This window comes from Lipophrys pholis, assembly GCF_963383615.2.
Source record: "Lipophrys pholis genome assembly, chromosome: 13".
NCBI lineage: Eukaryota > Metazoa > Chordata > Actinopteri > Blenniiformes > Blenniidae > Lipophrys > Lipophrys pholis.
Genome location: NC_137632.1, coordinates 28,870,428 through 28,883,883, shown reverse-complemented (window position 1 = coordinate 28,883,883; position 13,456 = coordinate 28,870,428). Strand labels below are relative to the sequence as shown.

The 13,456-nt window shown below is 47.8% G+C and overlaps 1 protein-coding gene across 1 annotated transcript in view; it reads left to right on the top strand.

Annotated features, from left to right (window-relative positions):
• Positions 1–2,578: 2,578 nt before the first annotated feature.
• enox1 (ecto-NOX disulfide-thiol exchanger 1) overlaps positions 2,579–13,456 on the top strand; it is a 37,187-nt gene continuing 26,309 nt past the window's right edge. The window contains exons 1-5 of the mRNA XM_080478589.1: positions 2,579–2,630; positions 3,520–3,660; positions 9,728–9,898; positions 11,828–12,034; positions 12,617–12,850. Of these exons, the coding sequence (XP_080334715.1) occupies positions 2,621–2,630; positions 3,520–3,660; positions 9,728–9,898; positions 11,828–12,034; positions 12,617–12,850 (763 nt within the window). The 5' untranslated portion in view covers positions 2,579–2,620. The remainder of the gene's footprint in view (positions 2,631–3,519; positions 3,661–9,727; positions 9,899–11,827; positions 12,035–12,616; positions 12,851–13,456) is intronic.

Here is a 13,456-nt window from a genome sequence, read left to right as displayed (position 1 = left end):
GATTTGAAGTTCTGCTGAATCTGCTCATCGTGAGGGACTGAAAGGCTCCTCCAAATTAAATGTATTATAACAACAATACAATAGTCTCAATGCCTTGAATGCATGAAAACACATAAAACATCCAGAAATGAGTGCCGATGTTTGGAGGAATAAATGTGCCAAAATATTACACCAATAAATAATTAATTAAATGTGTCATTTATGAATAAAACTGGAATTAAATATATAAATGTGTTAGCTATGTGTTGCTACAGGCAATTCACAGCAAACACACCTGATGTGCAGGAGAACCAATCAGGTGTAAGGACCCGCCCACCGACCCTGCTGGGCCAGTTTAACAATAAAATAAATTCATGACGCAACACCGGACCAATTAAATACTGAAATAATTATATGGCTTTTTTCTTTTTTTACATAAAATTAACAGATATTTTTAATGAATTAATGACACATTTAGATAATTACTAATGTTGTATTTATTAATTTAATTCAGACACATTTATCGCTGTCACACTGACTTTCAGCTCAGTTCACGTTGAATCTGGACTTGATGTTTCACCTGAGTCACACCGAAGTTGCTGGGATGATGAATTAACTGGAGTTTGGGTTTTAATTCACCTTCTGTTCAACAGAATGCTTCACCAAACTCAATATTGTTAGATGAGATGAGATGAGATGAGATGAGACTTTATTATTCCCTCCTGGGGACATTCGATCATCACAGCAGCTCCACATTGTACAATTAGTTATAGATAGTTAAGATAGTGGTACAACAGAATAGATTGTAGGTATGTAAGTAGATAATGGAGATAAATATATATGTATAAATAAACATAGATGTACAGGAGGCCCTGATGGGGGAAACATTCTCTGAGCAAATAATAACTGGCAGACCTCTGACGTCGACCTCCTGCTGCTCCAATCGTCAAGTCAAAGTGAATTTTGAACACTTTTTTTGCGGGGCGGGCATGAAAACGAAAAAACAGCCTCGTCTTTGTTTTTTCTTTTTAGTCGTGTCACAAAATGTGCAACCTAAAGAAGAAAAGGAAAATGCAGTTTAGATGATTTATTATTATTTTGATTTATACGAGTTAAATATTGCAGCTATAACATTGAAATGAAAAAAATGTTTCTGCAAATGTTTTGCTGCTGATTTGACATTTCAGATTGAGGTTTGGTCATTTTAATTATTAATCAGAATAAACTGTCTTCAAGAAGAAAAAGGAAACTGCAGTTTAGATGAGTGATTATTAATTTTATTTGCAGTTTTAGACTGAAGATGAAAAAATATATATATTTCTGTTGATATATTTGGAATTCTTTTAGACCATATTCTATAAAATACACACAGTAGCAGTAACATTTACAATATGTCCAGTATTCAGGTGAAACACTTCTGTTGTTGATGTAAAGTCGTGTGTATCATGTCGACGGTGAGGCTGCAGGAAAACCCTCATCGGGCTGCCGGTCGTCGTCGTGGTGATTTCTGCTTGTAATTGATATGGAAGCAGCTGAATTCTGGCTTGTCAGACAGAAATGGGGGATTTGTTCGGCGCCGCTGAGCGCTGTCAAGTTGTTCCCTCTGATGTTTTCCATGTGGCTTCGACAGCGGCGCTCGGCTCATCAGCTCAGGGGCGGGAAGCGGTAATGAGCGCGAGGCCAACCCGCCGACAACTCACACAATGGAGTCCGACTGCGTGTGTGAGTGACGCCGGCAAATTAGTCTGCAAATCCCCATAAAGCCTGAACAACACCGTGATTCTAAACACTACAGGTGTGTGTGTGTGTGTGTGTGTGTGTGTGTGTGTGTGTGTGTGTGTGTGTGTGTGTGTGTGTGTGTGTGTGTGTGTGTGTGTGTGTGTGTGTGTGTGTGTGTGTGTGTGTGTGTGTGTGTGTGTGTGTGTGAAGGCTCACTGTGTCCTTGTAATTTTACCAAAGGTTGTTTGGGAAAGATTGTCCCCGCAAAGCATGAAAACCTGTGTGTGTGTGTGTGTGTGTGTGTGTGTGTGTGTGTGTGTGTGTGTGTGTGTGTGTGTGTGTGTGTGTGTGTGTGTGTGTGTGTGTGTGTGTGTGTGTGTGTGTGTGTGTGTGTGTGTGTGTGTGTGTGTTACTCTTCTGAAGTCTGTGTCACCATGTCTGTTTTACACTCATACATGTTTACATGTGTTTCAGGGGCCTTGTGGGTTTTATGGTCCAAGTTACATTCAGGTCAATGTTATTGGTTTTCAGTTGTGACTGTAAATTTTGGTGAGTAGTAGTGTGTTCACTACTACTCACTTATTAAGAGTGAGTAATAGTGAGTTAAGTATAAGTTTGCATCTAATGACTGTAAATCAATTGAAGTGTTCACAGTCTGTAGTTTGGTGTGTAACGTTCCTCCGTAAGTACGTCGAGGTATTTAGTTTTCACTGGATGATTCATCTCCAGCATATTTCCGGACTTTTGTCATTATTCTAACTCTTCGTCCTCCTCCTCCCTTCTTCTGTCTTCCTCAGGAGGACGAACTGTGATCGTCTCGGACTGAATGAGTGGTTTTGTTTCTGCAGCCGTCACCATCACAACGTCTCCGGAAGGATCTGATGCCAGGACAGCGCCGAGAAGAGAGGAACTACCACCTGCCATGGCCAGCAGTACGTAAACGACATTTAATCCACTTTCAAAATGGCTCTCCGTCTTCTGGATCGCTTTATTTAATCCAGGGTTGCGAGGGACACTCACATTTACAGCGAGAGGACAGTCAGGCTCTGTTTCCATGACAACGCATCAAGTGAAAATGCAACGTTTTTTGTGTTTTCGCTTCAGGAATGTTTCGGATTTACTCTGCAACGTTTTGAGAAAAAAAATGTAGTTGTCATGTTGGTCCACTAGTTGGTGCTGTTGCACGTTTTAGTACTGAAAGCACACACACACACACATGCAGCAGAGAACAATGAGCGCTAAACATTAAGGACTGCTTTGTTATATCGGTGCCTGATCTTGTTCTTGACTTGTTCCAAGTCTGTTTTGCTCCACGAGGGTTGCTCTGGAATATTGAGCTTCATACTAATAATGCTCACGCTGACAGAACTGCAGAACCATGACTTTATGGAAGCAGAACTACTCCTGTCGTCACGGTGATGAATTAATATTCCAACAGGAAACAGGTAACAGAGATATCCTGCTATATTAGTCCCCCTGTTTCCATGGAGACAGAACGTTTTCAGAAAGTTGCCCTTCCAGTGTCTGAGGGCGCGTTGTTGAGTGAACGCTATGAAAGTTTTCTGTTTTCTCTTGAAGACGTTATAAACACGACCTAAATATCCAGGTTCCTCAGGCATTAAGATGAATCCAGGGGAAAGGAGGCGACGTCAACGTCACCTGGAGTCCATTATTTTATCTTTTATTTATTTTGAATGAGCGAGTCGCTGCTTTTTCAAAAAGTAGCGTTTTATTAATAATAAGTCGACTCTGCAGGGTTAAGCTTTGCTTCTTGTCTCCCTCCCCTGAAGCTGGGTTGTGTTTTGTTTGTCGGCGTTGCAGCAGCAGCGGACGGCGTCGGCGGTCTGGGCGCCGAGCAGAACCACCTGAGCGTCCCGGTGTCAGAACACGGAGCCTGGGCCACGGCCATGAGCAACCTGGGCATCATGCCCGTGGGCCTCGGCGGGCAGCAGCTGCTTTCAGGTACTTTCTACTGCTCTCTATTCCCGGGTGTGTCGGGTAACCACGTCATCCGCTGCTCCACCCTCATTGTTTTTAGAAAATATTGTACCGCCGGTCGTGTTTACAGGATTCATTCAGCTCCGACTGCACCGAGTGAAAAGTCTGTACTTCTATCTCATCACATTCAGAGTACTGGATTACGTGACTCGGTTACCTAGAGCGGTACAAACTGCCTCATACCCAAACCAACTCATTCATGGTGAAAAGGTCATGGTTGTGCCTGGTATTGATATATATATATATATATATTAATAATACAAATTCCAATAGCATCCTTTATTATGGCAGCGTGACAGTAGTAACATGAGCTTTTATTGTGGTGGCTTCCAAATTGGACTGCTCTGTTTGTTTCAAATTGTCATGTGAAGAGAGGTGGAGGTAGACTCTGGGATGTGAACCTGTTGGGCTGCGCTGTGCCTGATTACACATCTGCATCTGAGAAACGTCTGGATGAGTCAAACTCCTGAGCTCTGCTGGGTGTGGAGCGGCGCTAGAGCGGCGCAGTCAGGATGAGAAGCATGTGAGGCTGGACGGTGAGCCGCTCTGTGATGGAGCCTGTTGGGACGAGTCGTTCTGTGATGGAGCCTGTTTGGGATGAGCCGCTCTAATATGGGGCCTGGTGAGCCGCTCTGTGATGGAGCCTGTTGGGATGAGCCGCTCTGTGATGGAGCTTGTTGGGATGAGCTGCTCTGTGATGGAGCCTGTTGGGACGAGCCGCTCTGTGATGGAGCCTGTTGGGACGAGTCGCTCTGTGATGGAGCCTGTTGGGATGAGCCGCTCTGTCATGGAGCCTGTTGGGATGAGCTGCTCTGTGATGGCGCCTGTTGGGATGAGCCGCTCTGTCATGGAGCCTGTTGGGATGAGTCGCTCTATGATGGAGCCTGTTGGGATAAGCCGCTCTAATATGGGGCCTGGTGAGCCGCTCTGTGATGGAGCCTGTTGGGACGAGTCGCTCTGTGATGGAGCCTGTTGAGATGAGTCGCTCTGTGATGGAGCCTGTTGGGATGAGCCGCTCTAATATGGGGCCTGGTGAGCCGCTCTGTGATGGAGCCTGGTGAGCCGCTCTGTGATGGAGCCTGTTGGGATGAGCCGCTCTAATAAAAAGTGTGTGTGTGTTGTTGACATTCTCCCGTGTTAATCCCAGAAGAACTGAAGGAATGTGGGACGGAGGACGGAGGAACAACAAAGTCCAGGGTGGGAAGGTGAAATGGGCGACATGATGTCATGGCGGTCGGAGGAGACGATGGTTAAACGCCACGGCTGCAGCTCGCCGCCCTGCTGAACCACATGTGGAACATTTAAATGAGGAGAATCAGACAAAGCAGAGAAATGAGTGATATGAGCACATCTGCAGGTGTTTCCTCTCGTCTGATGACACTGCAGGTTCCTCTGAGGTCCGAATGACTCTACTCACCGTCTCACAGCTTTTCATCAGGATCCTACCATCGCAGCCCGGAGGAGGTTTCTCATGCCTTCACTTTCCATCTCCACTTCTGTGTAGAATATTCCTGCTGGTGCGTTCAGGCTCCACACGAGGCCGATCGCTCTGCCGGCAGAGGGATTCAGACGGAGCCAGGAACTTTAGAAACGGTCGAGGACGTTTGGATCGGGCTCAGGAAACGTCTCGGAGGACCGTCTCCAAACGCTCAGCTGATCGGGGACGTACAGAGGAAACGCCGCCAGCGAATGGAGACGTGTTGAATCGACGTTTTACCGAATTCAATTCAATTGAACTTTATTTATGTAGAGCGAAGCACAAGGCCGTCGTTTCAAGATGCTGAAAGGCCAAACAGGCTCAGATTCACTGAAACATTTAGAAAATCATCTTCGTTTAAACGGAAACAGAAGAAACAATGAAAACTAGAACGGCACTTCCCCAGCGCCACCCCCACCCCCACCACCCCCACCACCACCCCCACCACCAACACCACCAACACCACCAACACCACCCCCACCGCCACCGCCACCGCCACCACCACCCCCACCACCACCACCAACACCAACACCACCAATGCACTGCGCTCTACGTCACGTCCTCTCCTGATCCGGACCGGAGTTCACTTGTTTGATCCGGATCAGAGTCCGGGGAGCGTTCACACCTGACCAAGTGAAGCAGAGGAGCAAACCTTTGTTTGCTTTGGGTTTGGGTTGTTGGTGTTTTCCTCCACATTGTTCCGTCATAATCCAAAAGATAAAAACTACAAAGCTCCTGGGTCACGGCCTGCAGGATGCAGCCTTGCTCTTGTTTTCTCAATAAACTCGCTCCACTGTTCCACCTTCTGTCCTGGGAGCGCGGCTGTGACGGGGTTAAAATGGGAGCGGCTCTGGAGTTCTGACTGATGAGCTTCACCTGCGACGCCAAGCAGATGTTTCCCAGGACGTCTTTTCAGTCATTCTGCTTCAGAAACGGGGAAAAGAATCACAATTAGAGGCGTGAATTCTCCTTTTCTTCCCTCACAGCTCGTCTCTCTGGTTCTTGGCCCCGTGGTGGGTTTTTCACCTCTCCGCCTTTTGTGTTTGCCTCGCTATACGTCTTCCTCCGCCCGGGCCTCTGGCAGACGCCTGGCAGCTCGCAGCCAGAGAAATGGAGCTGGCGCCGCTCGCTTTGGCTCGGGGAGAAAAGCTGCGAGCAACAAGCAGCCGTTTGTGATTATGATGAATGTGTGGCGCCGAGATGTGTAATTTACCTGTCGAGGTTATCTAAGACAAACGCTTTAATGAGTTTTCCTAAGACCTGCAGCGTCTCCCGATCCATCCCGGCTGCACATGCTCAGATTTATGGGAGATTATCTCTGCCACAGTGTTTTCTCTCCCCTCCTCCTTCATTACGGGCCGGACCACTTTTAGTAACACTGAGTCAAGCTCTCTTTTCTTCTGGTGTTTGTCCTGCAGCGTTTCTTCACATCTGGACCAGTTCCATAATGTCTCTGGGATTCTGCTGAACAACGAATACTTAAACTACCAAACAAACCTGGACGGACAGGAAGGTTCTTCTGGTGGACATTAGGACAACAGGAAGTAGACCAGTTGGATTACACCCAAAATCCCAAGATAGTTGTTGAAATGCCTGGTCCTGGTCCTGGTCCTGGTCCTGGTCCTGGTCCTGGTCCTGGTCCTGGTCCTGGTCCTGATCCTGATCCTAGTCCTAGTCTCTCCATCAGCCGCCGCCACAACACAACCATTGGTTTCTATTAAATTAGTGGAAGAGACGTGTGACGCTGCCTTCGCCTGCAATCTGAGACACTTGATCGCCGCCAGCCGAGTGGGCGGAGCCAATACTGCAGTGCTGGAGACGGGAGCATAGGACGCTGTGCCACCCTCCTCCCTCCTCCCTCCTCCCCCATCCTCTTCCATCCTCCCTCCTCCTCCCTCCTCCCCCATCCTCTTCCATCCTCCCTCCTCCTCCCTCCTCCCCCATCCTCTTCCATCCTTCCTCCTCCTCCCTCCTCCTTTCTCCCTTCTCCATCCTCCTCTCTCATCCTCCTCCCCCATCCTCCCTCCCCCTGACCCTCCATCCCCCCATCCTCCCTCCATCCTCTTCCATCCTCCCTCCCCCTCCCTCCCCCTCATCCTCCTCCCTACTCATCCTTCCTCCCCCCTCCTCCCTCCTGCTCGCTCTATTTTCACCCTGACAGATGAAACATTGCTGCTGTCGCCGTCGTCCGCTCACTGTTTGTCTTCCACCTCCAGCTTCACTTTCTCTCTGTCCAGCAGAACACTGCAATACACAGCAATACACAACAATACACAACATTACACAATAATACACAACATTACACAATAATACACCACTGTACACGACACAACACGACAGATCAGACGTTCTCTGCAGCAGAATGTTCTCCACTGTCAGTACATCCTCATTTCAGTCTCCATCAGTCATCACTTCCACTTCTGGGATCTATCAATGTCTCTCAGTGTCTCTCAGTGTCTCTTAGTGTCTCTCAGTGTCTCTCACTGTCTCTCAGTGTCTCTTAGTGTCTCTCAGAGTCTCACTGTCTCTCAGTGTCTCTCAGTGTCTCTCAGAGTCTCTCAGTGTCTCTTAGTGTCTCTCAGTGTCTCTCACTGTCTCTCAGTGTCTCTGTGTCTCACTGTCTCTCAGTGTCTCTCAGTGTCTCACTGTCGCTCAGTGTCTCCCAGTGTCTCTGTGTCTCTCACTGTCTCTCAGAGTCTCTTAGTGTCTCTTAGTGTCTCTCAGTGTCTCTTAGTGTCTCTCACTGTCTCTCAGTGTCTCTCAGTGTCTCTTAGTGTCTCAGTGTCTCTCACTGTCTCTCAGTGTCTCTCACTTTCTCTCAGAGTCTCTTAGTGTCTCTCAGAGTCTCTTAGTGTCTCTCAGTGTCTCCCAGTGTCTCTCACTGTCTCCCAGTGTCTCTCAGTGTCTCTCAGTGTCTCTCAGTGTGAAGCCGCTGCATTTGTGACGCTGAGTTAAATATGAAGCTCAGATAAAGAGCAGAGGAAGGCAGAGAGTCCATTATGTTCCAATTTCACTAAAAGCAATTTCAGTCGTGAGGCTGCAGAATGAAGGGCGCAGATTAATTTAGAGTTTGAAAAAAAAAAAAAAAAACACTTCCTCATCTGGTTTGGTCTCGTCGGGTCAAACAGGAGGAAAATATTCAAATGAAAAACACCAACGATCCGACACTGAAACCTTTAATCTGACAGAAGAGGCACTGAGAATCAACTCTTCATCTGTTTCGATGCTCTATAATCTGATGTTCCAGAGGAACATGCTCTATCATCTGACAGTTAGGGGAGAAAGATGCTCTATAATCTGATGTTACAGGAGGAAGATGCTCTATAATCTTACAGTTAGAGGAGGGAGATGCTCTATAATCTGATGTTACAGGAGGAACATGCCCTATAATCTGGACATTAGAGGAGGAACATGCTCTATAATCTGATGTTACAGGAGGAAGATGCTCTATAATCTGATGTTACAGGAGGAACATGCTCTATAATCTGGGCGTTAGAGGGGGAACATGCTCTATAATCTGATGTTACAGGAGGAACATGCCCTATAATCTGGACATTAGAGGAGGAACATGCTCTATAATCTGATGTTACAGGAGGAACATGCTCTATAATCTGACAGTTAGAGGAGGGAGATGCTATATAATCTGATGTTACAGGAGGAAGATGCTCTATAATCTGACAGTTAGAGGAGGAAGATGCTCTATAATCTGACAGTTAGAGGGGGAAGATGCTCTATAATCTGATGTTACAGGAGGAAGATGCTAATTTTCCCCAGAGCGACAATACCAAAGGTTCAGTATATGGAATCCAGCTCCTCATTACCTCGAAGGACGAGATGAGTAAAGAAGTAATGGAGTAAAACCAGAAGTCAGAAATTATGCAAAGTTGAATTAATGTGCAGATTAATCCTCTGGAATCATATGATTGAACTGCTCCGTGTTCCTGGTGGGATCTTCTCCTCTGTTACATGAGATTTCTTCATCTTCTTGATGAGATTATTCACTTGTGATGTTGTTTCTGTGAAGCAGCTTCATGGTAATCAGGTCTGTTTCAGGCTCTTCTGTCACATTCTGGAGTTTATAGATGAAACGTCTCCTCTTAGCTCCGGCAGCAGCGTTTATTAGACCATCTGGCCCTGATGAATACATTAATACTAAGTAATGGAGTAATTCAGGCTGCAGCCTCTTTAGCAGCTCTTACTGACGCCATAATAAGAACGTTAACGACGTTACGTTTTTACAACGACGATCATTTGCATTTAGTTATTTGTGTGTCGCATTCAGCATGAGGCTCAATGGAAACCTGGGATCCTCTTCTTCTTCTCTCTGGTTATGGAAACTGAAGCTTCCCTCAGCAGCGCCGAGCTCTGCTGCCCCGACCCGGGGCTCAAGGCTCCTGGAGATATGGTGGCCCTGCTGCTAAGAACAGCTTTTAAAAAGAAGCTGAAGAAGCGGAAGCTGCTGCGCCGGTTCGATTCCCTCTCAGACCTGAGGAGGAGTCACTGGCCTCAGCGATGTTCTGCAGTAACGTGTGTCTGTTGTCTTCCCCTCCTCAGACTCGCTGTGCATCCAGAGGTTCGACCCGGGTCTGGGGCTGCTCACGCCCATCAACCCCATGATGGCGGGAATCGGCCTGGTCCCGCCGCCGCCGCCCGTTCCCCCTGACCTGCCCGCCATCAAGGAGATCATCCACTGCAAGAGCTGCACGCTGTTCCCCCAGAACCCCAGTAAGACCCCCCACAGCCCCGACAGACCAGAGGTTCATGTTCTGGCTTCATCTTTTCATAACGAGAACACGTCAGTCAGAGTTTGATGGAATTGGAACGTTGTCAAAAAGCCGTTTTCAGAAAGTTGCGTTGTCATGTACACAGAAACCCGAAACACCACGAAGGTTTTTAGCATTTTCACTTTAAGATATTGTCGAATAAACGGATGAAAAACTTCACCAACCATATTTTAGTTCAGTGACTCCAACTTTAGAGACGGTAGTTTGTTTGGTGGTTTGGTGGTCTGGCGGTCTGGCGGTCTGGCGGTCTGGCGGTCTGGCGGTCTGGCGGTCTGGCGGTCTGGCGGTTTGGCGGTGTAGTGGTTTGGTGGTTTGGTGGTGTAGTGGTTTGGTGGTTTGGTGGTGTAGTGGTTTGGTGGTTTGGTGGTTTGGTGGTTTGGTGGTGTAGTGGTTTGGTGGCTTGGTGGTTTGGTGGTTTGGTGGTTTGGTGGCTTGGTGGTTTGGTGGTTTGGCGGTTTGGTGGTGTAGTGGTTTGGTGGCTTGGTGGTTTGGTGGTGTAGTGGTTTGGTGGTGTAGTGGTTTGGTGGTGTAGTGGTTTGGCGGTTTGGCGGTTTGGTGGTTTGATGGTTTGGTGGTTTGGTGGCTTGGTGGCTTGGTGGCTTGGTGGTTTGGCGGTGTAGTGGTTTGGTGGTTTGGTGGTTTGGTGTAGTGGTTTGATGGTTTGGCGGTTTGGTGGCTTGGTGGCTTGGTGGTTTGGAGGTTTGGTGGCTTGGTGGCTTGGTGGCTTGGAGGTTTGGTGGCTTGGTGGCTTGGTGGCTTGGTGGTTTGGTGGTTTGGAGGTTTGGTGGCTTGGTGGCTTGGTGGCTTGGTGGTTTGGTGGTTTGGCGGTTTGGTGGTGTAGTGGTTTGGTGGTTTGGTGGTTTGATGGTTTGGTGGTTTGGTGGCTTGGTGGCTTGGTGGCTTGGTGGTTTGGCGGTGTAGTGGTTTGGTGGTTTGGTGGTTTGGTGGTTTGGTGTAGTGGTTTGGTGGTTTGGTGGTTTGGTGGCTTGGTGGCTTGGTGGTTTGGAGGTTTGGTGGCTTGGTGGCTTGGTGGTTTGGCGGTTTGGCGGTGTAGTGGTTTGGTGGTTTGGTGGTTTGGTGGCTTGGTGGCTTGGTGGCTTGGTGGTTTGGCGGTTTGGCGGTGTAGTGGTTTGGTGGTTTGGTGGTTTGGCGGCTTGGTGGTTTGGCGGTTTGGTGGTGTAGTGGTTTGGCGGTTTGGTAGTTTGGCGGTTTGGTGGTTTGGTGTAGTGGTTTGGTGGTTTGGTGGCTTGGTGGTTTGGCGGTTTGGTGGTGTAGTGGTTTGGCGGTTTGGTGGCTTGGTGGTTTGGCGGTTTGGTGGTTTGGTGTAGTGGTTTGGCGGTTTGGTGGTTTGGTGGTTTGGCGGTGTAGGGGTTTGGTAGTTTGGCGGTTTGGCGGTTTGGCGGTTTGGTGGTTTGGTAGTTTGGTGGTGTGGCGGTGTAGAGGTTTGGCGGTTTGGTAGTTTGGTGGTTTGGTGGTTTGGTGGTTTGGTGGTTTGGTGGTGTGGCGGTGTAGAGGTTTGGCGGTTTGGTAGTTTGGTGGTTTGGTGGTGTGGCGGTGTAGGGGTTTGGTAGTTTGGTGGTTTGGTGGTTTGGTGGTTTGGTGGTTTGGCGGTGTAGGGATTTGGTGGTTTGGTGGTTTAGCGGTTTGGTGGTTTGGTGGTTTGGTGGTTTGGCGGTGTAGGGATTTGGTGGTTTGGTGGTTTAGCGGTTTGGTGGTTTGGCGGTTTGGTGGTTTGGTGGTTTGGCGGTTTGGCGGTGTAGGGGTTTGGTGGTTTGGCGGTTTGGCGGTTTGGTGGTTTGGCGGTTTGGTGGTTTGGCGGTTTGGTGCACTGCATGCACTGGATGCACTCAGGATGTGGTTGTTTCTTCAGACCTGCCCCCTCCGTCCACACGAGAGCGCCCCCCAGGATGCAGGACGGTGTTCGTCGGAGGTCTGCCGGAGAATGCCACCGAGGAAATCATCCGGGAGGTCTTCGACCCCTGTGGCGAGATTACTGCCATCCGCAAGAGCAAGAAGAACTTCTGCCACATCCGCTTCACCGAGGAGTTCATGGTGGACAAGGCGCTCTACCTGTCAGGTCGGTGCAAAGTAACCTCATCTCATCTCATATCATCTCATATCATCCCATCTCATCCAATCCAATCTCATCTCATCTCATCTCATCTCATATCATATCATCTCATCTCATATCATATCATATCATATCATCCCATCTCATCCAATCGAATCCCATCTCATCTCATCCAATCTCATCTCATCTCATCCCATCCAATCTAATCCCATCTAATCCCATCTCATCTCATCTCATCCCATCTCATCCAATCTAATCCCATCTCATCTCATCCAATCTCATCTCATCTCATCCAATCTAATCCCATCTAATCTCACCCAATCTAATCTAATCCCATCTCATATCATCTCATCTAGTTTCATCTAATTTCATCTCATTTCATTACATTTCATTTCATCCAATCTCATCTCATCTCATCTCATCTCATCTCATCTCATCTCATCTCATTCAATCTCATCCAATCTCATCCAATCTCATCTCATCCAATCTAATCTAATCTAATCTAATCTAATCTAATCTAATCTAATCTAATCTAATCTAATCTAATCTAATCTAATCTAATCTAATCTAATCTAATCTAATCTCCAGGGTATCGGATGCGGATCGGCTCCAGCACCGATAAGAAGGATTCGGGGAGGATCCATGTTGACTTCGCTCAGGCGCGAGATGACCTGTACGAGTGGGAATGTAAACAGCGGCTATTCGCCAGGGAGGAGCGCCACCGCCGCAAGATCCACGACGACTGGCTGCGGCCGCCGTCCCCGCCGCCTGTCGTGCACTACTCCGAGCACGAGGCGGCGCTGCTCGCCGACAGCCTGAAAGGTGAGCAGGGAGGGCGGGGACTAACACCGGGGGGGGGAGGGGTTTAAAAGCCGTCCGTACGGCGGTGAGTCGTGAAGACAGGAAGTGAAAACGGAAAAGTTTAGTAGCGTTTTGAGTTTCAACACAACGATTGTGCTCCGAGTCACTGTGTGTGTGTGTGTGTGTGTGTGTGTGTGTGTGTGTGTGTGTGTGTGTGTGTGTGTTCACTTCATAACCGTCCTTGTTTACTCCACCTGCTGAGAGTCGAACAGTAACGGCGTATGAATCATTCAGGAAGCTGCACAATTATTGACATTGTTTGTAGCCGCAGAGAAGAGACGATACTAACAGCCCAGTTTGTCTCCAGCAGCGTGAAGCTCTGGACCGACTCAGGAGAGCAGCTCTATAATAGAACTTCAATCGTACGAGCTTTTCTTTGTTTTTTGGTCATTTGCTATAAGTTTAATGAAAACCTGAAAAACACAGTTTGGCAATAGAAACGAAATACAAACAAAACTGTTATGATTTATTTCATCGTCCAGTATTATTCTGCAGAGTGTCGATAATACTGCCCTGTTTTCATAAGTTACTTTCTTTAACAAGAACATCAGATTATAGAGCATCTTC